Below are 24,675 nucleotides of genomic sequence, written 5' to 3'. Positions count from 1 at the left end.
ACATTCTGTCTGCGAAACACAACAGAACATAAAATTTTAAAATGCTCTTGCAGTGCAGGGCCTGACCAGTCACCCATAAATCAATCCTTTAAATATTCATGCGTGATGAAACCAAACTGCTACATACAGATCTGTATATAGTCGCTTTCTGCTGTTATGTCTAGGTTCAAGCTACTTGTTCTCCCAGCAAACACAGCCCTCTTTGTTTTACGTTTTCCTTGGCAGCAGGACGCTTCCGACAGCATCACCCAGTGTAAATCACAAGCTTGTGTAAACCGGTAGGGACAGCCGTCAGAGCAGGACAGTAAATCTCGTACAAAGTGAACACTAAGATTAAGAAAATAATAAAATACATTGTTCAATTAAATGATAGGAAGAAAAAAGAAGAACAACAAAGTTTGAATGGAAATTATATTTGGAATTTTGATGAAGGGCTGCAAAGCCCATATGAATCCTATCAGTGTAGTTTGGGTACATGCTTTTGAGACAAGTAGGTAAAGAAACATTTTTCAAACACCACTTTAACAACTCTGCAGATCCAGAAAAAAAGTGAACTCAATGGTCAAAATTAACCAAACGTAAAGAAATAGCCTGTAACAACAAACCTGATGAATGGAAATTCCAATTAACAACAAGGGCTGAGATCCTTTTTGCTTTGTTTTCCTAACAATTGGAAGGGGCTAAGTTTAAATTCCCTCACACAATATTGCATTATCCATAGAAATAAAATTAAAAAAAAAACAACACACCTACCTAGAACAATTGGGTTTAAGTTTCCCAGTCACAAAGTCTGAACTACTATATTCAAAGATCCCAGGTTTTTAATTGCTGTTTGAAACTTACTTCTACAAGGTTGGTTGTTGGGTTTTTTTGCACTACACAGATGCAACAGGTCATAAAAGGCTGTTGTTAACCACATTTTCTTGCTTAAAAACATGTATTGAATTACCTGTACTTAGCGACTTTCACAGATGATTATTAGCAAACTCTAGAATGTCCGGCCTCTAGCTGAACAGACTCTGTTAGGTCTGGCTTACACCAGACGTAAGAAAAATCCTATGGCCATTCTGTCTGGAGAAAACAACTTATTTCAGTATTAGTTTATTTCCCCACTTTCAAGTGCTAGCTCAATCTGTGCTATTGTGCCATGTAACAGTAACTTAAACGATGCTCCTATGAGAAGTAATCGCAAGGAGGGGGAACAGTTAACTGTGAACCTTTGCCACTTACAGTGTAAAGGACAGTAAAGAAAACAAACAAAACAACTCTTATTACAGATGCTCCAGGAGCATTTCACTACATCGAATGGTTGCAGTGTGCTGTAATTTACAGGCATAAAAAGCACTGTAGAAGTTCAGCACTAGTAGCTCATACTGATAGTACTAGCCTTCTCTACACCCCCGCATACGAAAGCAACAGTGCCTGATTTTGCAATAAGAGATGAACATAGGAGAGGAAAGGAAACGAAAAGCAGTAACAAAGGAGAATGCTGATCTGCTCCATTAGAAGGATGCTAGAAAGATACCATTTTGCCCCTTCTCCATCAAATAGTCACTCAGCACTCGTAAGAATGTTTATTATTTCTGCGCTCCTTTCTCCCAGAGCATCATACCGATCACACACAGAATCAACCTCTGCAAGTGAATGCAATTTAAGTATGAACTACACATTGTAAGTGGCTCAGAGAAACTGATGACTAGTAAGCAGAAGAATATTCCTCCCACCAAGGAGAACAAAACAACTTGCGCACCTCCAGAGACCTTAGACTCCAAATACGGCAAAGGATGACATTACAGAATGATACTGGTCAGTGGCAGAAGCATGATGGCAAACCTACCGTAGCTGCTTCTTGTACACAGCTGTGATTAGCTAGCTAAAGGTACATCTCCTCAACAGCTTAAGCTGATCTGAATCAGAGCTCAGTAGCCCCTGTCTTTCCCCATTCCCTGGCTATAAACTCATCTTCCCTCTTGATATCCTGTTGCGCAAACTCCTCTACAGGTGGCAACAAGCCTGAATGAAGTTATCACAAAAGCCTTTAGTTCTTAGTTCTGCATTTTTCAACCCCAAAGACATCACTTAGTCTAATAAATTTGCTTGTCCCTAACAACCGTGCTACAATTTCTTCTTTAAGCAGCGAGAAGTTTTCAAGAGCAATAATCATTTTGGCAGCTGCGTATCAAAATTTCCTCCCCAGCAAGGAAGAAAGCCACGCCCCAGAAGCAGACAAGCTGTGCTGTGTCCCAGTAAGCACGTAGGTGGAGGAGGCTGGTATCCCACGCTGACATCTTACCCAGGATGACAGGTATGCTGAGAGGGGACCGCGCAGGGCTCTGAACGCGAACTCAGTGTAAGCATGAAGTTAATCAAGAGGCGGGAGAGCAAACAAAATGATGAATTTCTGACAATATTCTCCTATAATTTATTCACTTAGGACTTGACCGCATGTCAGTGAAGCACAACTGCGAGGGACAGTAAGTGGCAGCGGGAACAAGGGGAGCACTGTGGCTGTGGGCCAGCAAGAGAAGGGCACACCTCAGGGCCCAGCAGTGAAGGAGGCTCTGCAGAGGCCTTGTCCCAGACAGGCCAGGAAGCAGGCCAGGGCAACAAAACAAAACAGCGACAACGTCCTTAACAAGAAAGAAAAAGCCCATAGCCTCTCACTCAACAGCACTGAGCTAATTTCCAAGTGTGAGGAGATTGATGACAGATAACCAAGATTTTAATCTAAGCACAGAGAGATAGATCTGCAGACTTCCCTGCCCCAGGAAGGCAACTCGGCTCTTGCTTTGAAGTCTTGGCCTACGAACAGAAAACAAGGAGACCAGAAACCTCTCTCCTGAGGCTGCTAAAAAAGTCTGGAAGAGGAACAAGAATGTTTTTCCAAACAATACACTGAACCAACTGCTAAAGTTAGAGGACCAGTTAGCAGAAGGCAATCAGAGCTGAGGAAAGGCAACAGTTTAAGAAGAGCAGAGCGACTGTACTATGTGCCAGTGGCAGCACGCTACCTGTGGAGACAGGGCAGTGCTGGTCCTGGAAAGAAGCATCTGCTGGAAATAGATGTAAACCTCTTCAAACAGGAATGTAAATCCAACAAGGAGAAGAGTTAGACCAAAAAGAGGCCAAACATAAACCTGGAAATGCCACATGAGCTGGGTGACAAAACACTGTGCAAAGGGAACTGAGAATCCCCTTGAAGCTTCAAGGGGAAAGGCAAACTGTTCCTCTCCAGTGCAACGATAACACAGAAATGGACAGAAACACCTTTCCAAAAACTAATTCTGAAGTGACAAGCAATAATAGAGCCTTGACTTCTGAGGATCATCAGGTTGGGTTATCAACAGCTAATTTTTACCCACCCTATACTGAAAATGTGACAAGCCATGACACAGCCAACACCAGCACCCTTCAGATCATCTAGGACTTACGCATCGTTCTCGCAATGATATTTTAGAGATTGCTGCTCACATACTGGTTTGATTCATCAGCAAGACATCACAAGGCACAAGTCTCTTCAAACATCATGTCCCAGGTCTATCCAAAGAGACTTAGCTTTTACTTTAGACTTGAGAGGTTTCTTTTATAAAAAATGGTGCACATTTGCCCCTTACTGGTAGCTCTGGTCATGTGTCCTCCACTAAGCAAGCCTCAGAGCAAGTTAAATGGGAGAATAAGATGGGACACGGGCATGACAGATGTATACAACTGGTTATTTAGCTGAAGTTGGGAATTTCCCATAATCACTACCAGAGACCTAGAAAATAATCACTTCGAGTGAAAAATAACAGTTTTTATAACCACCTATCTAAAATGTGATTTTCTCCTGTTCAAACAGAGTTCTTTGATGTGCTCTATGCAGTAATAATAAAAATATATACAGAAGATAAAGCGACTCAGAATTTGCTGCATGGATTAGATTTCTGCTGCTTTCTATAAGCAAATCAATAACAGAAAAATAAATGGCATTTGCATTTTGTCAATGGGAAACATGCTGTTAGGAAGATACACAGCAGGGATTATATTGAAGTGAGAGGCTCATTCCTTTCACATGAGTTTAGTTTCACCTTATCTATTTCACTTATTCACTGTACCAGAAGCTGAGAGGAATTATGTTTCTCCATTACAGTGGAGCCCGTGTAGTGCCTCCAGGCAGAGGGGATGTTCATGTGGGGTGGGCAGCGTGGGTGTGCGATCTTTTTGTGAGGCAGTTGTGACCGATTCTTCCCAGCAAATACTGCCACAGCAAGACACCATCCGTGCACACCATATATTACAAAATGCTTTCAAGCTTGCCGTAAAGTCCGGTTTGTTTGCAATACATGCAGTTATGGATTTTGGCTCTTTCAACAGTTGCTACGTTTAACACCACAGAGAGGAGTGAAGAATACTGGGACAAAGATGAGCAGAAAAGATTTAGGATAAAGCATAAAAACTTTCAATGCATGCATGAGAAAACTGAACGCTCCCCCTAGAGAGCTGGAGGCAACTGTGGCAGAGCTCTGGCCCAAGTCTCTGGAGCCACAGAAGAAACAGTTCAGAATTTAGTCTACGTGATGTAACAGCTTTCTTCTTTTTCCACTTTTCTTCTGATTCCTGCCAACTCCATTTCCTTTATTTCTTAAAATCCTCTGAACAGTATCCAACAAAGAAAAGTAGTACCTGCTTCTTAAATACCAATCCTTGCCTCAGAAAATATAGTAAGAAAAGAAAAAAAAGTTATGCTACCACACTCAAGGTGCCTATTAGACAAAAAATCTTGAAGAAAACTCTCATAGTACGCTCCAGCTAAGGAAGAATTATCCGTATATTTTGGGTGCCTCACTTAACCACTCGCAGCTTCCAAACCTGGATGTGTTTTAGTAGGATGGACCAAGAATGGGACAGACAGTGAGTTAACACAAATTATCAAGTTTCCAGTTAACTACAAAACCATTCTCACCTTAAGACTTCACTCAACATTTTTTGCAACAGGTATTCTTAAATGCGCCAAAACAAAACACAGGGAATCTCTCAAACCTTGCTATAACTTCATGCATCATTTTGCTGGGTAAACAATCCCCAAAAGCTCCACCTTCCCCCTGGCATCTGTCGTATTCATGCAGGCTGCAAGGAGTACTTTCCAATGAAGCTGGGGCAAAGGCATGTCCTGACACACAACACCAAACTGGCAAACGCCAGGAGCTGTGAAGCAAACCGATGAGCTGGGGAACTGCCTGCAGTTACAGGTGGGGCCTGGAGAGAACAGACTCATGAATTTTGCAAAAACTTTCAACAAAATCAAAAGTCAATAATATTATAGGGAACTCAAGATACCTTGGCAGAAGACATGGCTTCTAAATATTCAATATTAAAGTTTTTGTTCTCAAAATGCCTATCTACTTGGTTCCATAACAGGATACGCTTAGTTTCAGACAAAAGCGAACTGAGACTTAGGATCCACTAAGTTTACGGATTTCCCAATCTTTTCTCAAGGTTCTAGGAAAGCAAGTGTTATCACTTGCGGTAGCTCCTGAGATGGACCATAAGAAGGGTTGCCAAATGCCTTGATGAATATGCTAATGAAGAAGCAGTTTCAGCATGTTGCCATTAAGGGTTAATTTTTAATTTTGCATCTCATTGGCTTAGCTGGGCATTGCCATAAATACCAACCCAGTAGATATAATTGCAAAGCAGGTGTGTCTGGCTCCAGTCACTCTAGCCATTTAGTGGCAATGAACGTCTGAAAATTGCAGGGTGTAAATTTAACTGGGTGGGTCTCACGTTGTGTTTATTTTACTGGTAGAGAATGTTATTTGATTAATCAGAATTAAAAGAAAGGTATATCGCATTTCAGGAAAGCTTGTTTATTTTTTCCCCTACCTCTGGTTAGAAATAATAACAAGAAAAACCACTGTATTTACTGCATAATGACAAAGGCAGCACAGCTTGTGCATTGCTGAGTTTCAACAGTAATTTCTTTTAGGTCAGTGAGCAGCGAATTGCTTGTGCCGAGCAATGCCAAGATTTCTGCAAAGCAGCTATCAAATCTGGGAAAGATGAGGCAAGAAGGAAGAGACAACTCTGGGATAGAGGAGAACCTGAGCATATTTTCTTTGTAACAATCGTGTTCAAACCAGTAACTGGCTAGCTCTAAGGCTCTCTGCTACCACTTACACACACATTTGCACTTTCCTTCCTGTCCTTCCCACACATTACAACACATTACAAGGAATTCAGAAGACAACGAGAACTGTACATAATGGATGGTTTAAGGGCACTCTGCAGGTAATCGTGCTAGACTGACAGCCACTGCCAAAAAAACACAGACCACCAGCAAGCCTCTCACATCCCACTTCACTCAGGTGGGCTGCAGCAACGACAAGGCAAAGCGGTCTCGTGCCTCTGCATTTCTGAGAGCCATCACATCTGAGCATCGCTGCTGTCACAAGAACTAATTTTTTCTCAAGACAAAAAAAAAAAAAAGCCTGGTAAACTAGGACCATCAATACTGATGTTTTCTCTCTTCTCTGAATCTGCTTCATTAGGATCACAGAAACTGGCCTCACGGGTAGGGCACAAAGCTCTCTGAGGTAGTAGACCCTGCTGTGACTCCTGAAAATTAGTTAAAAGCTTAAGAAAGAGATCCAATACTTCAGGCCAGATGCAAGGCAAATAGGAAAAAGTGAAAAAGAGCAGACTTAAGCACCAGCAATTTTCCTCCCACAAAGGAAGTAGGAGGGGGCTTTCATTTAGCACATTTAGACATAATCTTTCCTAAACTTACCTTTCACTTCTACTTCTGTAACGTGCTAGTGACACAAAGTGCATGGAGATCAGTACTTTAGCACAGAAGTCAACATTACAAAGTCAAAAATATTTGGTTGAGATGAGGAATCCTGCATTTAGATCATACCGACCATGAATTAGGGATCTTTTTTATTCTTATATGAAAAAAAAAAAAGTCACTGTCCTTTAAGATGCTTCCAAGAAAGGACACTCCTCTTAAACATTCCTTTCCTTATTGTCCTCAGAAACACTAATGCTGTGTGACACACTGCCACAGCAATTCAACAGGACGGCTACTCCAACCGTGACATTAGTGGAAGACAACACACGACGCTGCCCAGGGCACAGGACAAGCACAGCCAGGAGACAGCGACCTGGCTGGACAACCTGCGGCCCCATGCTGCACAGCAGGGCGGCTGCTCTGCGCCCAGAGACCCAGCCTGCTCCTTCCCGACAGGCCTTTGCTGGCCTGCATGGAAGAGGATGCTCCTTGGTTATGGTAATGTAGCAGAAAATTCAAGAACTAGAAGTGCTGAGGTTTGTGAAAGACACCGACAACTCACCCTGTTCTCCTCTTCGAGTCTGGAGGAAAGCCTGTCTGCACCTCGCACCACTTCGGCTGGAAGGGGCTCCTACCACCCTGGCGACTGGCACTCAGAGGAGAGAGTCAAAAGTAGCTTCCTTCAGCAGTGCCTCATTAATAATGTAACCGCTAATGGCCATGTAACTGGAGTATTTGCAGGAAAAAATTAACTGCACGGTTGTCCATTATACTGAAAGCACTGATCTTCTAGTCTTTGCTTTCTGCTTAAGCAACAGGGCTTCTCTTTTGTTCACGGGTTAGCCCCTTCAAGAAAGGGCTAACATGTGAAGGTCTACTAATAAACTGAATTCGTTTTACTTAAATGTATACCACTCAAAAAGAAAAGAAAAGGCAATGTGATTATTATGGGTCTTTCCCATCTTCCTAGCCTCCTATGCAATTAATTTTCACATATTCAAACACAATTTAGTCTATAACATGGATGTGCATAAATCTTTCCTTTCTATATCCTGTGGACTAGCTGAAAAATATAATGGGAAAACTAAGATAGAGAAAACATAACGCAATGCTAAAACTTGTCCAGGACCCTAGCATGAAACAACTTCTTTCTTGGTAAAGAAGTCACAGGCTGTAAGTGCCCTATGCCATATTCATGTGCTTCTTATATGAAGCAGATGACACAGCTTAGCTAGCAACACTTAAATTATCCGCTAGCTTGTTACATTATGGCTTTATTTCCTCCAGATTTCCAGAGAGGCGAATTTAAAAGGAATGCTTTGAGTACTGACTACATGACAACCGATGACCGCATGAACAAACCTAACCAACGTGTTATCACCACTGAACAACACAAGCTAATTCCGCACGTGAGCCTAAAAAAGGGGCACCTCAACGTCTGTAACACAACATTATCCCAAACATGAATGTCCTCAAGCTGATGATAAACGTTCTTTCTTCCTTTCCACTGTCGCTATGTGAGTGCCCATGGAGTACTTCTCAGTACGTTTCAGATAACCCTGCAACCAACTTGTTTCAGGAAGGGCCAGGCCACACTGACACAACAGGCTCATGTACCTGGAGTGACTTTTCTCATCAGGCCCAGACGTAGCAGATCGTCACGTCGTTCAGTGTCTGCTGGAGCAGGGTGACACCACAACCCCTCCGGTACGTCAGCATACAGAAACCCAGCCACTGCTCCCCGTCCACCAGCCCACCTCAGGATGCCTCCTCCCGTTGCACCGGTCCTACACTGCAGTTGCCCCTTTGAAGCCATCAGAGTCACACTGGAGAAAAGGAGCACAGAGACAAGCATTCTGCTTGTGAAAAATGGAGGCTTAAGCCATTGGTACTCAGGCTTTAAAATTACTATTTTCCTCCTCCTCAATTCGCTGCCTAGAGAAGTCCGCAATAAATCTTTCCGTGAGTTTTTAAAAAACATATCTTTAGGAACACACCGCGCAGGTGCATGCCTGCTTGCAACATCCCAGCCACACCAAATTCAAGTCAAACTCCCAGTTTTAACAACAGCTTCACAAGAAGCAGCAGTACCTTTTATGTCCAATTATTCTCTTCTTCCTCTGACGAGAGGTAAGAGTGACACTGTGTGAAGAGAACAAATTACAGCTGGCTAAAATGATTAACTTCTTTCCGTTTCAATGAAATTTCATCTTTTGAAATATGGTTTTAGAAGCCAACATTTTTTAAAGAAAACTTGCTGACTGGAAATTGAAGAAATGAAGTAATCTTTAGGAAATCTCACAAAGCAGCTTAGTGACGCTGATGTTCTTTCCAGCCCTGTCATTTCAATGAAGTTTAAAGACACCAGAACACCTGAAAACAAAAAGACTCATTTCTGAGAATCAGGTCGTCGATAAACAGGGAGTTAACCCACTGCAATACACTCATGTAGGCTCATTTGAAGAGCAGAAGAATCTCGACACGCAGCCCCAAAAATGTACAAAATAATAATAAAATAATTCTCGATCTGTGTTTCAGATAGAGCTAAATCTGTTTGGAATCTGTGTAAGTTCATACAAAAAAAAAAAAAACAATACATTCCTCTTCCAGTGCCTCCTGGGCAAACCAGACTCAGATAAAACACATGCTCTGGAGACTGTGCTATTTATTAGGCCGTAGCACAGCCTTTGGGAAGGATTCACATGGCTGAATCCTACCCAGGTGTTAAGCAGTTCGGATTCTCTACGATAGACAACGCCCTGAACTAAAAGTGATCAGAAGATAAAGTGATTCAAGTCCTGTTGTACCTGCTTACCTTTGGACAGGACAATGAACTGGGAAAAGAAAAAAAAAAAGCTTACAGTAGCACTAGGGAATAAACTACTCAGATAAACCAGAAGTCCTTTCCCACCTCTCATTTCTAAGCATGTGAGACTGTCACACCGCACCGCTTCCTCATTTTTATTTTATTCCATACCCTACACGGTACAGAGCCTACCCTATGCTAACAAAAACAAGCACCACATATTTTCCTGGACGTCTATTTTAAAGTTCCCCTCTCCAGCATCCAAACTGCTGCCAGAAGAGAAACCTGCCATTCTCCATGCTGGGGGCTGGAGGCACTTGCCCTTTCAAGGCTGGGAAACGCTCACGGCTAGGAAGGAGAACCTGCCTAATTCCCAGTCTGTGTCTGATGGGGGGATCTGAAATGCGATCCTCACAAAAATACGGCAAAAAAAAAAAGTACAGCTGACATCTATCCCAAAATGATGAATTCCTACTTTGATGGAAAACCATCAGAAATACCCTACAATTCAAAGCAGGGCAACTGAAACAGCCATCTCAGCCAGGCTTATCGACAACTGCATCGGACCAAGCGGTAGAGCTTTAAGCACTTTGAGCACCAGCAGGAAGAAAACTCATCAGTCCAGGAGGAGCCTCCGTATATGAACACGTGAGAGAAACAGAGGTGGCTCGCAGTGACGGCGTGTGCCATGTGTGCAGGTCTGAGCCCTCGACTCCAGCCTGCCTGCAGCCCAGCCCTTCAGGGATGCTAGAGATTCAAAAACATCCCCAACTCCATTTGATGCCGTTTGCCTCATCCTTTTTGCAAGCTCCCCAGCTTTATTGTGGCCCTGGGGCAAAGCATCCAGGGAAGAAGAATGAGAAGGCACGTGGACAACTCCCCCGTGAAGCATCTGCCAAAGCAGTGGAGTCAAGCTGACAGGGGACGCTTCCATTTCCTCACGTCCTACTTACCAAATCAATCAGAAACCAGCTCCAGCAATTAAGTGGTAATGAATTATTGATACCACTCACTTTGAGGAACTGAGCACTTACCAGCGTTTATGAAAACGAAGAAACTGAGGTGGGTAAGTGGCACCGCCATCCGAAGCAAGGCACGAGGAGGCAGACAGCAAGCAATCCGCCTCACGTCACGTTATGCCTGTCAAGGATCAGCGTTATCTCCAGGATGTTATCTCAGCTCTGTTTGTACATGATCACACAACACCCTGATTTGTGTCCCGCTCTACCCATTTGTAAAAAATTCGCACTTCAGAGAGGCACCGTGAGTACTTCATGTACAAAATTGAGTAATTTCAGTAACTACTGCAACCTACCACTTTTTCAGAGGAAAGAGAAGACTGTTGTTCAAAGGAAAAGGCAGCAGAAAGGGAAGGCAGGGAAAAAAACACTTTTAAAATGTGATCTACAACATATGTTCAGTGGCAGGATTTGCCCTGAGGAAGCGAAGGTGGTCTTGAAGCCCTACTATTTCAAGAAACTTCAAGCCTGTGCAGAGCATGCCTGCAAATGAGCTTTTTTTTTTTTTTTTTTTGCTAATGCAAATAAATTCAACTATGAGCCCAGTAGAAAGACAAGAAATTGAGTCTTGGATTCAAAACACTCTTGCCAGCCACTCGAGGCTGCCAGTAATGCCACATGGGCCTATTTCCATTGCTAGTGCATAAAAGTAATGTAGGAAAGAGAACTCAGGCCTCTCTCACCACACCTCACACCTGATCCTTCCACTGACGCCATTATTTAGTTGTACCATTAAAACCAAACAGGCAGAGGATGGCATAGACATTCACCTCACACTGTGTTATCCAACCTGTGGAGCTGACAGCCCCACATACTGTCTATGCTCACTTATTTCAGCCTCTCACTCCTGGAGCTTCACCCTCAAAAGCAGCACGAAGCTGGGCCAGGCACAGATTCAGCCGCATCTCATCTGACCCGCGTTAAACAAGCGCTGGTGTAACGCGAGTGTGCCGACTCCTAATCCGCTCCCCGGCAGGAATGCCAGCGATCTGAGCTCCAGGAGGAGGAAGATTAATGTCAGGACTTGCGGCACAGCCCAGCCTCGTCGACAGGATCCCTTTCAGGAAAGGGCAGCTTTCTGAGTGGAATTTGAGAAGACCGGAGACAGGGTTCAGCCCTACCACAGATGCCTCGTGTGATCATATTACTGTGCTTTCCTTGGCTTCAGCCTTCTTTATCTGTTAATGATTACTAATGCTCTCCTATCCCATGGGAATGCTGCAGGCATCCATAATTTATGTTTCCATGCTACTCAGATGCTAAGGAGATGGGTACCTGAAGACATATACTGATCAGCAGCTTTCCAAATAAGTAAACTGCTTTTGAAGGAGCATCATTAAAAAAGCGCAACGTATCAATATCAAAAGCCCACAGCCATATCTTGAATAATTTATTCCTCGGTAGTAAACAAGCAAAGTCGTATGCAGAAATCTTTGAGCAGGTATGCAGCTAAAACCCAGTTCAGGGATTGTGATTCAGAAACAAGCACCCCCCTGTAACACACCAACCTCACCTCCCCGCGCCCCCACCTGCCCAACTACCAACAAGACTGCTTGCACAGTGACTCTAGAGGTAAGTGAGCCCCTGAATCTAGTAAATTCAAGTCATTTTACATACATAAGTTAACTGCCTTCTTTTATTTGCGCTCACTGGGGCTCGATAAGAACCCCTGCTATGGTGTTAATTTTTGGTTTTCTGTTGCATGCGTACATACCTACATTCACTTGTGTTTAATGCTGGGCGTGCTTTGGAGGAGAAAGGAACAACCTGGGAAGCTTGTTTAAAAACAGATTAGGAATCTGTATGTTTCACCTTCTCCAAAACAATTTCGCCCTGGAAACATGCAATGACTAGCTCGTCCTATAGCTGCTTACACCGAGGGTTTAATTTTGACAGCTGAGCTTGCTCTCACTCCAGGCGCTCTCTAACCAAAATATTCACTACAGCATTTCAATAGCACATTTTTTTCCAAAACAGGCCAACACAGTCCTTCCAATCTGAACCAACACTGGAATACTTCCTAAAACTGTGCCAAGTTCGGTTTCTTACAGGAATACGGTCGCTTGAAATGCTCGAGTCTGCAAATCTGGCCCTTGCTGGTACAACGAGCTGCGTGTTTGAAAAGGTGGAAAGAGGGCTCTGCTTCCCAAAAGGCACTTTCCCTTTGACTTATCTCCTATCAGACATGCTTCCTGCCCCAAACAGAAATAATCACCAGATATTTCAGAAGTCTAAGTCACGCAGGTTTAATTTTAACAGGATCTGACAGGCCTTATGCAGGTCTCTTTGGGCTCTATACAGACCCAGAGGAAGTCACATTGATTGCTTCTTAAATGGGAAAGTCTGCTCACCGAGGTGGGCAGTCTAATTTTGCAACTGTTGATGAGCAAACAAATGAAGCAGCAGCACTGCAGGGAAAAAATCCGGTAAACCATGCTTTACAGGCTGAACACAGCTTCCTCTTGAGACCACTTCCAAGGAGCAGCGGCAGTCACCAGGCAAGCAGTTCCAGACTCAGCCTTGGTTAGGGCAAGAATATCCTGCCAGTGATCAGGACTGCTTTTTGTATTTTCAGATTTTATTTCACGCAGCTAATTGGCTATTAAGCTTCAATAAGGTGGACATTTATCTCCAGATAACACAAGAAAATTAGAAAGTAAGCAGCCTGAGGCTACGCTGAAGACTGTTAACCAAATAGCAAGCCAGAGCTCCATTAAAACAATTCATCAGAAAGTCTATATAGTCCCTTGGCAGATTTTCAAGGATCCCATTAGAAATTTTAAGGACACCCAATCCGATTAGACTCTGAACTCTACCTCATGTAGCAGTCATTAGTAAGCAGAGAGCCCTTAACTTTGAAAGCTTGAAAGTTTTCAAAGCTGATTCAAGAAATTAGAGCAGAAATGCCCGCTGTCTCTACTATGGATAGTCTGTGCAAGAACAGCAGGAACTTCCTACCTTGTATAAAAGGTGAGCCTGATGACCAGGTATAGCTGTGCAAACCAATGTCATCAAGTACACCCCTAAATCTGGGTGGTCCCTGTTCACGTAACTAAGAGACAAATACCGGTAATACCTTACCTCAGGAGAGCAAACATCCAGGAACTCCGATTCAGGAGTTCTCCACGAAATATCTACTAATATCTTAGCTGTTGCAAAGGACAGGCATTTCAAAAGATCACGTGAAGCTGCAGTGCAAAGAGGGAAGTATACTATAAAATATTTTGTTTCTATATTTTATGAAAATTGGAAGGAGGAAGAAAAATTGTGGTCTTATCCTTAATGGACACGTAATTCAAGTATGAAATAAGGTCACTGCAACTGTTCTGGACTCTCTTTTGGAAGATAAAGGTTGCAACTGAAAAATGCTTCTAAAAAGCCGAAATGTGATGCTGTCAGCAATCCTCACGGGAAAAAAGGAGCTGACAACATCACTCTACCTCAAACTTGCAATTCAGAAGCTAACACCCCTCATGGAAGATTTTTAGGGTTTAACCGGTACTGCCAATTTGTGAGTTTATGAAGTTTATAAATAACACTAGAAAGTCTACCCGCAATGTCATTTTCGTCTTCTGTTACTCTGTTAGTCACACAGATCTTTGGCCAGAAGTACACTCCCGATTTGTTCTTTGCACCTGGTGGTTCTTTCTTCAAGAAGCAGTAAGGAATTGGTTCCTGAAGCTCACGCACTGCTTGCAGATCAGCAGGGGAGTCCTCAGACTGACTGTAGACGGACAAATACTTGCGGTTTGTTTTTGAGCTCAGAGACTGAAAAATTACAGGGCATCCTTTTTTCTCTCACTTTCATGCTTGCTGACATCCAAAGCTGGTACATCCACAAGATTGAAAATGCCAAACAAGTGGAGGCAGATCTGACCTTTTCAGAAGGGGCCAGCAAACAAAAATTTCTTAGAGAACGTAAATTAGAATTCCAACAGGACTTGATTAAATAAAGGGCAGGTTTAACATGCAAGACCTCAGTTGCATGGTAAAGTGAGTGCTCCATTCATTTAAAAGTTCAACATGTTTTTGTTTTTGCTTTAATACAATTCTACCTGTTATTCCAGAGAGGCTTTTATTTTGGTCACAATCCTGCACTTGAAATTCAGCCAGCACTTCATTAAGACACATAACTAACATCAGCCACGTGGATTTTTTTGGGCCCTCTCCACCTTCTTTCCACCTTTCAAAAGGTTGTCTTAAGAGAAAAAAAAAAGAAGCCTATTTTGAGTTTGAATAGACTGCAATCAACACAAACACACTGCTGTTGCTTTCTGTTAGCCAATTTTGAATTATGCCTAATTAGTTTAATGACATAGTCTTTTAAAACTGATTAAGCCGTAAGTATAGTTCTTCCAGACTCCAGGATTTGCCAAGCGCCGTTTGCATTCTGCCAGCCTGAGCGGATCTCGATCTCAGCGTCTGTATTGTGTCTTCCCGGCTACCCAAACGAGCAAAGCTGTCGACTCTGTTTCATAACGTGCCAAGTCCCCGATAAGGCATGTTTCTTATCATTGTTCAGGTCATGGAAGGTTGTCGGATCCCCAGCCCCAAGATCAGCATCCTGACAAGTCTCAGGGAGCCCCAAACTCCTCAGGTCGATAGCCGCTCTCCTCAAGACAAAACGCACGTGGTACAGGTTCCAGTTAGACCAAGTATTTGCTTTAGTGGCCTGCACTCCCACCCGGCTCTGGAAACTGCCTATTTTCAGCCCTAGCCACAAGCACAACTTGTGCCATTGACAGGAGACCGGTTAGCAAGCTGGAGGAGTTATTTTGCCTTTGAAGTTCATTGTCATTGCTGCAACGTGTTTCCTTCCAAGGTTTTAAGTGCCGAGTCTATTAATTTATCTATCCACGAAGAACTGATGTGCTTTGGCACATCAAGCAAAGCAGGGATTCTCTGCATATTTAACAGCCCGAGGAAGCGGTCTAGCACATTTTGTATCAGTCTCTCCCGCAGTGCTGACATTCACAAAACATTGAGCCATTTAGACACGCACACCTTGCGTTGTGTGGCAAGTAAATATTAACTGAACTTCATAACTAATCACTGAGAAATTAATTAATCTGCTCAAGAGGCACTATGCACCTGTCAAACCGCGTCGAGAAGCCAGGGAGAGCAAGGCCCCGCAGCCTGCTCTGAGCAAACATCACCTTCCCCAGCCACAGCAGGAGCTTCGCATAGCCTGTGCCTTCACAAAGTGCTGGATAAGGGGAAGGATGGATAAAAAGGAGCAAGTTCAGCACCATAAGCTCATCCTGTGTGTCAAAGGCTCCTGTATCAGTGATATCACGTTCCACTGAATACGCAACGTGAGATTCAAATCAAAATGCAGGTGAAGTTGAGCACGGCCTGGTAAAGGCGGTGTCTCGACCTGCTGCTCGCTACCAACACGAACTGGGACACCGGTGTGCAGCCACAGAGGCAGAGGGGTGCAGAGCACTAGGAGGCAAGGGAAAGAGGACAACTCCGAGCTGCAAGGTTGGCCTATAGAACCATACAGCCCTCCTACGTATACAATCCTAGCACGTAGGTAGAGGAACAAGAAGCGTACGTGTCAGCTTTTCATTTATAAGCAAGTACAGAGTCAGAGGCATGAGGAGGAAGCCCGTGCCTAGAACTAGCACCAACAGGTACAATTTTGGGTGAAGTCATGAGGCACAAAGGAAAGAAGACAACGGGGTACCAAGGTACATGTAGGAGAGAGGTAAGAAGATTCAGGGACGGAGAGAAGCAAAGGGAGACTAAGTCATCAAAACGCAGCTACAGAACAAGAGAACAGGGATACAGGAAGAGAAAGAAAGGAAAAAAAGTTTTAATCTGACAAGAAACGGATTCACAGTCTAAGAAATAGCAGCTACGCTTAGCCGCAGAGCGCTAGCTAAGCTTATAGAAAGACGTAGCCCCTGACATAACTTCCCCTTGCGTCAGGAGAACAGCAGCAGAACACCAGAAGGCTGTATTGCAGCCCCCAAACTCAGAAACACAACCGTGGGGGCGATGGCCACGCTCCCTGCGAAGGGAACCAGTGGGCACCAGTCGCAGGGTCAGCACGGGGCGCTGCTGCACAGCAGGCTGCCCACAGAGCCCTCCGGGCAAGCAACAGTGCTACCAGTTGCCAGCTCTTGCTCTGCCTTACAAGAGGAAAACAACGTGCAACTTGCCAATTGTATGGATTTTCACAATTGTGTCAGTGTGTTTATATCGTGTTTCATGTTATGCTAAACCTGAAACTCTTCTGTTTGAAGAATCGTAATGACTAATGAAGAATCCTTACTGTAACAGCAACAACAAAAAAAGAAGAGAAAGGAAAAACAGGAATACCTGAGAAAAATTCATAGTGTTGAGTAAACTACTTACGTTGTACCCAACTCCTACCAGCTATACAGAACATGTCAAGGAGAAGAGCTATTTTGAACTTTAGAAACATGTCTGTAGTTATCTGCAGCATGTAGCTCCTGACAAAAATTATGGATCCACAGTGCTAATAGCTTGAAGGAAGGCTGGGAAGAGAGAGATGGTTTCCAAAAACAAAAACAACAACCTGTGTCAAAGTCACGCCGCAGTCAGGCGCACAGCCCGGAGAACAAGGCGCTGCTCTAAGAGCCAGAAGAGCTCTGCCCAGCACAGCGCCAGTCTTCCACCGACACAGATTTGGCTGGCAACGGGGCTCTGCCGGGAGCTGTAAGTGTCATCTTAATTGCTCATAATTTAGCTAATAAATTTGTGCAAAATATATAAAGCAAGAAGACAGACTCCACGGAATGAAGGAAACAGGGCAGGAAGGAGAAAGTGATACTCAAGTAGGCAGAATTCACACTTCGATATTTAATGGGACTGCAACCTACTTGCTACAGTAGCCTTGCTGTACTTTATCAAAAACAGATAAAAACCACTCAAGAAAACATTACTTAAAATTGAACTCTTTGTCCCACAAACACGGTTATTTCAAAATACACCTCACCTAACCTACCTTGACTGGTCCAATTGGTTTCCATCTGATATTTGCAATAAAAAGAACCCAGAATCAAAGAAAAAACAAATCTCCATTTATTTTTCCCCCTCATAATAAGCCATCTCAAATACGAAAATGTCTGCTAAGAGGATGAAAGGTAACATCACAACACCAGAGACTCACGGCAAGGTGTGGAACCTGGGGACATTTTCTTTAATTTAAAGAAGAAAGAAATCAGGATCTCTGCTAAAGAGAAAAAAAAGATACACCACTAAAAATTGAGTAATTGTATTTTGGGCCTACTGAAAAAATGATATTTCAAAACACAACAGCACACTTCAATCATCTGCAGCCTAAGCACTTCACAATCGTTAATAAATTAAGCCTCACAGGCCACCTGAGAGGTACAATACCCATTTTAAAACGGGAATGCCCTGGCTAAGAGACGTTCAGGAGCTCCCCGATCTGGCTAAGAGGCATGATCTGCCAGGGGTTCACCAGCCCCTAACCCTAACTGATGCTGCACACCTGGGTGAAGGCTCACCCTCACAGAAGAGATGATTTTAGCAGAGTGCCACTGCCACATCACTCTACCTCGGTTCCCTGTTCACCTGGAGGTGTATCACTTAGCGACTCACACAGCTGCTCACTCACACACAAAGCAGCTCTACTTGGTGTGTTTTAATTGTGCTCAAGTTCACAGCTGGTCAGGCCATCGCAGGAGGAAGGCTTAAGAAATGCAATGGAGAAGGTCCTGACCAGCAACCCTCCTGCAAATCGCTTCCATTTTTATTTCACTCACCTGGGCCACACGGGTTACCTACCACGTTACTCCCCAGCCCCTCCACACACTTCTCACCCTACCAGGAAGCCTCGCTCTTTGCTCTCAGACTTTGAAGGGCATGTTTCTGTGAGCCGCAGCTAAATCAGAGATCTAACTCCACAGGTTTCTCTGCAATCAAGATACGGCTATCTGTGCAGGCAGCTGAGAACAAGAATGAACAAAGAGAGCAGTGGCTTTGTTTAGAAACCTCCTCACTACCTCACATGTGCAAATTAAAATACAACAAAACCAATTAGCATTACATCATCTTTTTTCCCTGAAAAGGACTCTTCTGACCTGACAGACAACACTGCATGCAACGTAAGGCTTGCTCGAACTGGCTCTTAATCTGACAGGTTTACTGTGCAAGAGGATCCGTGAAAAAAAAAAAAAAAAGGCAGGCTCAGACAACATGATCAAGTTACTGCAGCTTAACAAGTTTTTACATGTCAAATAAGTATCTGGATACACAATCTTAGTCCACGCCAAAAGCAGTGTAAAACTCACAGACTGAATCTTTCATTCATCATGTATAAGTTAAAAGTTTCATTAGAAGAGATGTTAATTTAGTTAAATGTTTTTCTGCAGAACTGTTTGCCCTTTTTTTTTTTTTTTTAATAAAGACATACAAGCTCCCCCTCAAAAATTCTTCAGCATTCAGTAAATTTACGATAAACTGATTATACTAATGGCTGACTATAAAATTACCTTCAGCCATGATCTACTTACATTTCAGGCAAAGGGCAGTCTGTCATTCAGTTTTTCATTTTAGAGACACTTCAAAATGCATCTCATCATTAAAACTGGTTTCACTTGAAATATTCCATTCTGCATCTTAGCATATCTTGTTAGGAGATCTTGCCAGAGCAGGAGAGTTTTGCTTTAATATTTAAAAAGACAAAAAAAAAAAAAAAAAAAAAAAAGAAACAGAAGAAAACCAACCAGCTACTAAGATATAGATTTTTTTTCCTTCCTCATCTTCCAAATCTACCTGCTGACAATGAAATTATTTCCAAGTTCAGGCTCTGAAGACACCAGTTTAAATACTCATCACAGAGTGCCTGCCACCAAAGGTAGGAAGGACATCCACAGCTTGTCTGCAACAGGTAGGGCAACCGAACAATGACAGCCTCCAAGGCTTCCTACCACTTCATAAAAGTCATCACGTGGCTTCCACAACAGAAATACTGAAATTTAAAGCACGGCTGTCATCACTACAGACCTCACACTAGAGATTTTTCAGGCCTGCTACATTACTGCATTTCTGGCTGCGCAGACAGCAACCACAGGACAGGGTGTCACAGAAGCTATTCTGCTAAGATTTATTGGCTTAAACAAACAAACAAAAAACAGAAACCAAAATCTGTCCCCAGGTGATAAATTAATTTTGCATCAGTCCTTCCCAGACCACTGCCCTGAAACAGAGGGATGACTGAACCTCTGCTCGTTCCACCATCACTGTCTAACAAACCATCACCTGCTAAACAGTCTCCCAGATTTACAGCAAAGGGGGGAGCCATTTTATTCCTCACCTGGTAGATAATCAACATGCAAATGGAAGTAGGATGCCAGATTACTGCTGTCACAACAAACGTGTTATACTATCACCATGAATTTTTTTCATCCAAAGAGCTTGCTAGCCTCTTGGTGCAACAGGCTCTGCCGACTGATGGTAAGCTTAAACATTTTATTTCCCATTTGCACAAAAGGTGCATTTTTACAATCTACTTTACAGTTAACAAGCTCCACCTCCTATCCCAATATGTGGCTGCAACGTTGCAGCCACACACTTTCAGCCTCCCAAGCCCAGGCACCTGAGGCTACTGCTGAGACCGCGCTGTCCCACGCAGGGCGGCTGGAAGCTCCTGGGCCCTGCAACTCCCCACAGCCCAGCAGCAATGGGAAACTTACAAAACTCTAGTCAAGGACACCTTCGTTTCCCTGTCACTATCAGAAGTCCCTGACATTAACATGAAACGCACAAAATAATCATCTACTTACTTGAGTCCTTGCATCAAAAACTGTACTTACAAGAGTAGAGCCTGGCAACCGTTCGTACCCCAAAAGCAAAGGAAGCAGAGACAGACTTCGCAGCACACAGTGGTTTGGACAGCAACAGAAGGAGTAGGGTACCAGTTGTCTAAAAAGAAGTCTTTAGACACCAAACGCCCCATAACCAGCAAGTGACCTGAGAGAACCTGCCTGTGGGCCCTATCTCCTGCTAGAAATCCCAGGCATCCTCCCCAGAAGGGACATGGAGCTTGTCACCAAGATAGCACCTCCAGCTGCTCTCACCATGACTGCTGGCAGGTTTACTCCTCCAGCAAATATCCAATGCCTCTTGTGCAACACCCCTCTTCTATTAGTTTGCCAAGCTGGCAGTTTCTTGACTTGCCAAAGCTACTACAAGAATCCTTGTTCGTCTCTCACGTACCCATGTGCTACACCACTCTGCAGCTTCCCTACGTAATGAAAGAGGAAAACACTGGTTATTGACTCACTAGTCCCAGTCTAAGAGTTTTTAAGAGGACTGTATGAAGAATTTGAAATGAATGTACTGTATGCACAGGACAGACACGTGTCTCCAAGTACAGAGCGGCTTTCTTGCTCTCTTTATTTATACAGCAACAGAGCTGTAAAGCCCTTCAGCTCCCATGCGGCATATGGAGCTTTTCAGCAAAGCAATTCTACCAAGGCAGTACCTCTGTACGTCACTACAAATGAACACCTGCACAGGGAAATCTCAGGTATTTCCTTCGTAGCAGATTGAAGTTTTAAGCTAGTGGCCATTACACAATGCAGATTATGGATGGGGTAACATTACTCTTCAGCAGCTTTCCACCCCTACTTGGTTTTGGGGATGTTGTTTCTCTTCCAAGCTGTTGAGATGTAGTGGCAAATTGCGATGACAGCACACGTGGCCCTGCACGTTTACGCTTTGTGTAGAACAAGGTCTGGATGCCAACGGCATTAGTTCAAAAGACTCAGGGGAGCAGGAAGAAAAAGCCTCCCCCTAAAGCAGAGCAGGTTGAGTGCATTTTAAGAGGTATAATATCTATACTAGGTATTTAGAAAGGTCTTCGCAATGGACTGTGACATCCTGGAGACCACACGTCGGAATTCCAGCTGTGCACTGCATTCTGACTCCCCAGCCTGCTGAAGACTGACATTCGTAAGACTACTTCATACCTAAAACAGGAACAAGTTTTGTAGTTGCCAGAAGAAACGCAATCTTCCTTTTCAGCTCACTTTGTAACCACACTTTTTAAAAGCAGTTCATTCAGCTAAGTATGTGTGGCTCCTGCCATCACTTCCCTCCCCAACAGACAACACACTCACGGATGCCTGTTTCCCAACTAAATGCTCTACACTAACTTAACCTGATAGTGTTGTTACAGCCTAGGCCGGTAACGGGAACCCTTGCAGGATCTAACCCACAACCAGGAACCCCCGAGCGGACACGGAGACAATGTAAAGCACTGGGAACCGGGTCTGAGCACGGCACAAAGAAGGCAGCGGGAGGGGATCGGAGCCGAGCACTACCTGGGTATACGGGCAAGAGCACAGAGAGATGAAAGAGCCTGCGTGTGCTCGCATGTGAGAGCTTGATAGGACTTGAAATGAGGTGGGGAGTGCAAAAAGAAAGCAAGGCAGGCGAGGAGCTCCTGCACTGGGTGCAGAGGTTGCAGCTGCAGATCAACAATCTCTTTCTAATCAGTCCTCAGTAAAATTAAACCAGCCCTGTGTTAAGTTCACACTACGTATCGTGACAAGATAAAACGTTTCCCATGCAGATAAGGTCTTTCAGGAGCAAAAGCAGTATTCGATCCAACTATATTATTGACAAAAAAGATTCAAATGAAGTACTGAACTTTGCCTTGCAAATCTTCACTGACACAAACCAAGTCACCAGTTATTTCTGCAAGCTAACAGGAACGATTGTTTAGGCAGAGACTTGAATCAGCGTTTATTTTCTGTTAACTGAAATTGATCCCCAGGGCTTCAAAGTTTCCGATCTGTACCCAAAACAGACTCAAAAGGAAAGAAATACTTTCAGGAGTTATCAAAACTAAAATTCAAAACAGAGCGAAGGCTGGGCAAAGACAAACTAATTCTCCCTGCGGGAAGGTTACAGGGGTGCCAAAATATACAGAGGAAGAAACATTTTTAAAAAATCCCCAAAGACTCAATACTTCAGTCTTCAAAAGAAAAACCGAACGCATTTAAGAAGTTTCAGAAAACTCTTTGAATCTGCCCCAAAGTAAGCCAGGGACTCTGGTTAAATAACTGCAGCCTGACTCTTGTGCAAGAGCATCGGATAGGCGTGCAGACGGAGCACAGCGCTGACTTCCAGATGAGAAACAGGTCTTCGTGGCCAGGGCCCGAGGGGAAGGCGGACGAGAACACGGGCTGGGGGCGCCTGGGAAGCCTTCCTCCGTTCAGACAGGGATCTGGTAGCACAGAGCCCTCCGTGTTAACCTGAGGGTGATACCGCACGCAAATCCCTTCAGCACATGGAAGCGCGTACCTTGCTGTGAATAATTGGGTGAAATTTTGGCAGCGTTTCTGTAGTCTAATGGAACTTAATAAGGAAGAAGGCAACACAACACAGATAAACAAAGCCAGGCTTTGCCTGAAGCCTTCCAAATAAGGCACTGCTGGGATAATTTTGAGAAGGGACCCGAACCTACACGACAGTTAGGCACAGAGCATCTGAGGCTCGCAGTTATGCAATTTCAGAAGTGCAACTTCTACTGCACCTCTTCTCCTTCCAGACATCTAAACCGGACCCGGTCTGAAGTTTTACTGTAGGAACTGTGAAACTTCGAAGTTCTTCATGACAACAAATATCCTTCAAATAAACGAAACAGAGCTTTATAACCGGGGTTTTACCCACTGCAAGGGGCAACTCCAAGCACGGAAACAGGCTGCCCACGCCTGCTGGGCAGCCGCCGGCCACGCGCCCGCTGCGGGAGCGGCTCACACCTGCAGCAGAGCCGGGCAGGACACCCGCGGACCCCACCCCGTGACAGCCACCCCCGGAGAGCACCGCCCGAGCAAAGCGGGGCCGGGTCCCGGGGCACGACCGTCCCGCCGGGCAGCCCCCCGGCACGGCCCGGCCCCCCCGGCTCGGCCCGCCCGGGGGAGGAGAGGGGAGGGGAGGGAAGGGGAGGGGAGGCCGGCGGCCCCCGGCCCGGCCCGCCAGGCGCCGCCGGGAGGCGGGAGGCCCCGGCGCCCTCCCCCGCCGCGCCGTGCCCACGCCGCCCCCCGCGCCCGCACTCACCCGCCGAGCCCAGCAGCAGCCACAGCAGCCACATGGCCCCGGCGCCGGCCGCTCCGCGAACTTCGGGGGCTGCTCCGCCGGCCCGGCCCCCACGGAGCCTGCGGCCGGGGCGGCGGGCGGGGAGGCGGCGGCGGCGGCAGGGCCCGGGGGCGGCGCCCGCTGCCGCCCCGCCCCGCCGGGCTCCCCGGCCCCGCCGAGGCCGCCCCGCCGAAGCCCCGGGGCCCCGCTCCGCACCTGCCCCGCGGGGCCGCCGCCGGCCGCGGGGAGCCGGGAGGGAGCCCCCGGCACGGCGCGGGTCGGGAGGGCCGCGGCCCTGCGCCAGGCTGCCCGCAGCGCCGCTTCCCTCACGCGGCCTCTCCCGGCCGCTTGAATCAGAGATCCACAGAATGGTGAATGTTGGGGAAGGACCCCCAAGATCATCTGGTCCAACCGGCTCCCTACCACCAGCGTCACCCACTAACCCATGTCCCTAAGCACCACGTCCAAGGCACCTTCCTCTCCACAGCCCCCTCCCACCACTTCCATGTGTGTGCCCCTCACACCTTCACCCCCCAGTTGTGAAACAGACATTTTCATTACAGCCAGCCAAACAGAGCTACCCACGAGGTTTAATGCCCTCATAAAAAATGTAGGAAACTTCCAATTGCGTTTCCAGTGTATGGGCCCAATCCTCACCCCGCTTGCCTTCAATAGGAGGAGGCGCAGGCCTTCCTTTAAGGAACATTAGTTTTCAGTACATAATGACCGAAAGCGAAGAAGCCCACATTAGCTTGTGAGCCGTTCTGCTTTTATGGGAAAATCGCTGTCTCTTCATTAAGTGGTACCTTTTTGTTGTAAAGTATTCCCCCGTGTGCGGCAAGTACATAAGTAGATCTGCGTGTGTACAGAATAAAGTTTAACTCTCTAGAAAGCTCGCAGCCTGTATTTAATGGCTGAGGAGAAAGGCTTAGTGCATACGTTACGTTAGCTAAGAATTAAAGCCAGTTCATAACAGTAAAAAGCTGCCAAATGATTTC

General features: G+C 45.1%; 1 protein-coding gene across 3 annotated transcripts in view; it reads right to left on the bottom strand.

Annotated features, from left to right (window-relative positions):
• LDLRAD3 (low density lipoprotein receptor class A domain containing 3) overlaps positions 1 to 23,788 on the bottom strand; it is a 110,961-nt gene extending 87,173 nt beyond the window's left edge. For all 3 annotated transcript variants that reach the window (XM_040558335.1, XM_040558336.1, XM_040558337.1), the window contains exon 1: positions 23,660 to 23,788. In XM_040558335.1, coding sequence (XP_040414269.1) covers positions 23,660 to 23,693 — 34 coding nt within the window. In that variant the 5' untranslated portion in view covers positions 23,694 to 23,788. The remainder of the gene's footprint in view (positions 1 to 23,659) is intronic.
• Positions 23,789 to 24,675: the final 887 nt, after the last annotated feature.

The sequence above is a fragment of the Cygnus olor genome, chromosome 5 (assembly GCF_009769625.2).
Source record: "Cygnus olor isolate bCygOlo1 chromosome 5, bCygOlo1.pri.v2, whole genome shotgun sequence".
NCBI classification, from domain to species: domain Eukaryota; kingdom Metazoa; phylum Chordata; class Aves; order Anseriformes; family Anatidae; genus Cygnus; species Cygnus olor.
This window is presented reverse-complemented; position numbering and strand designations above follow the sequence as displayed.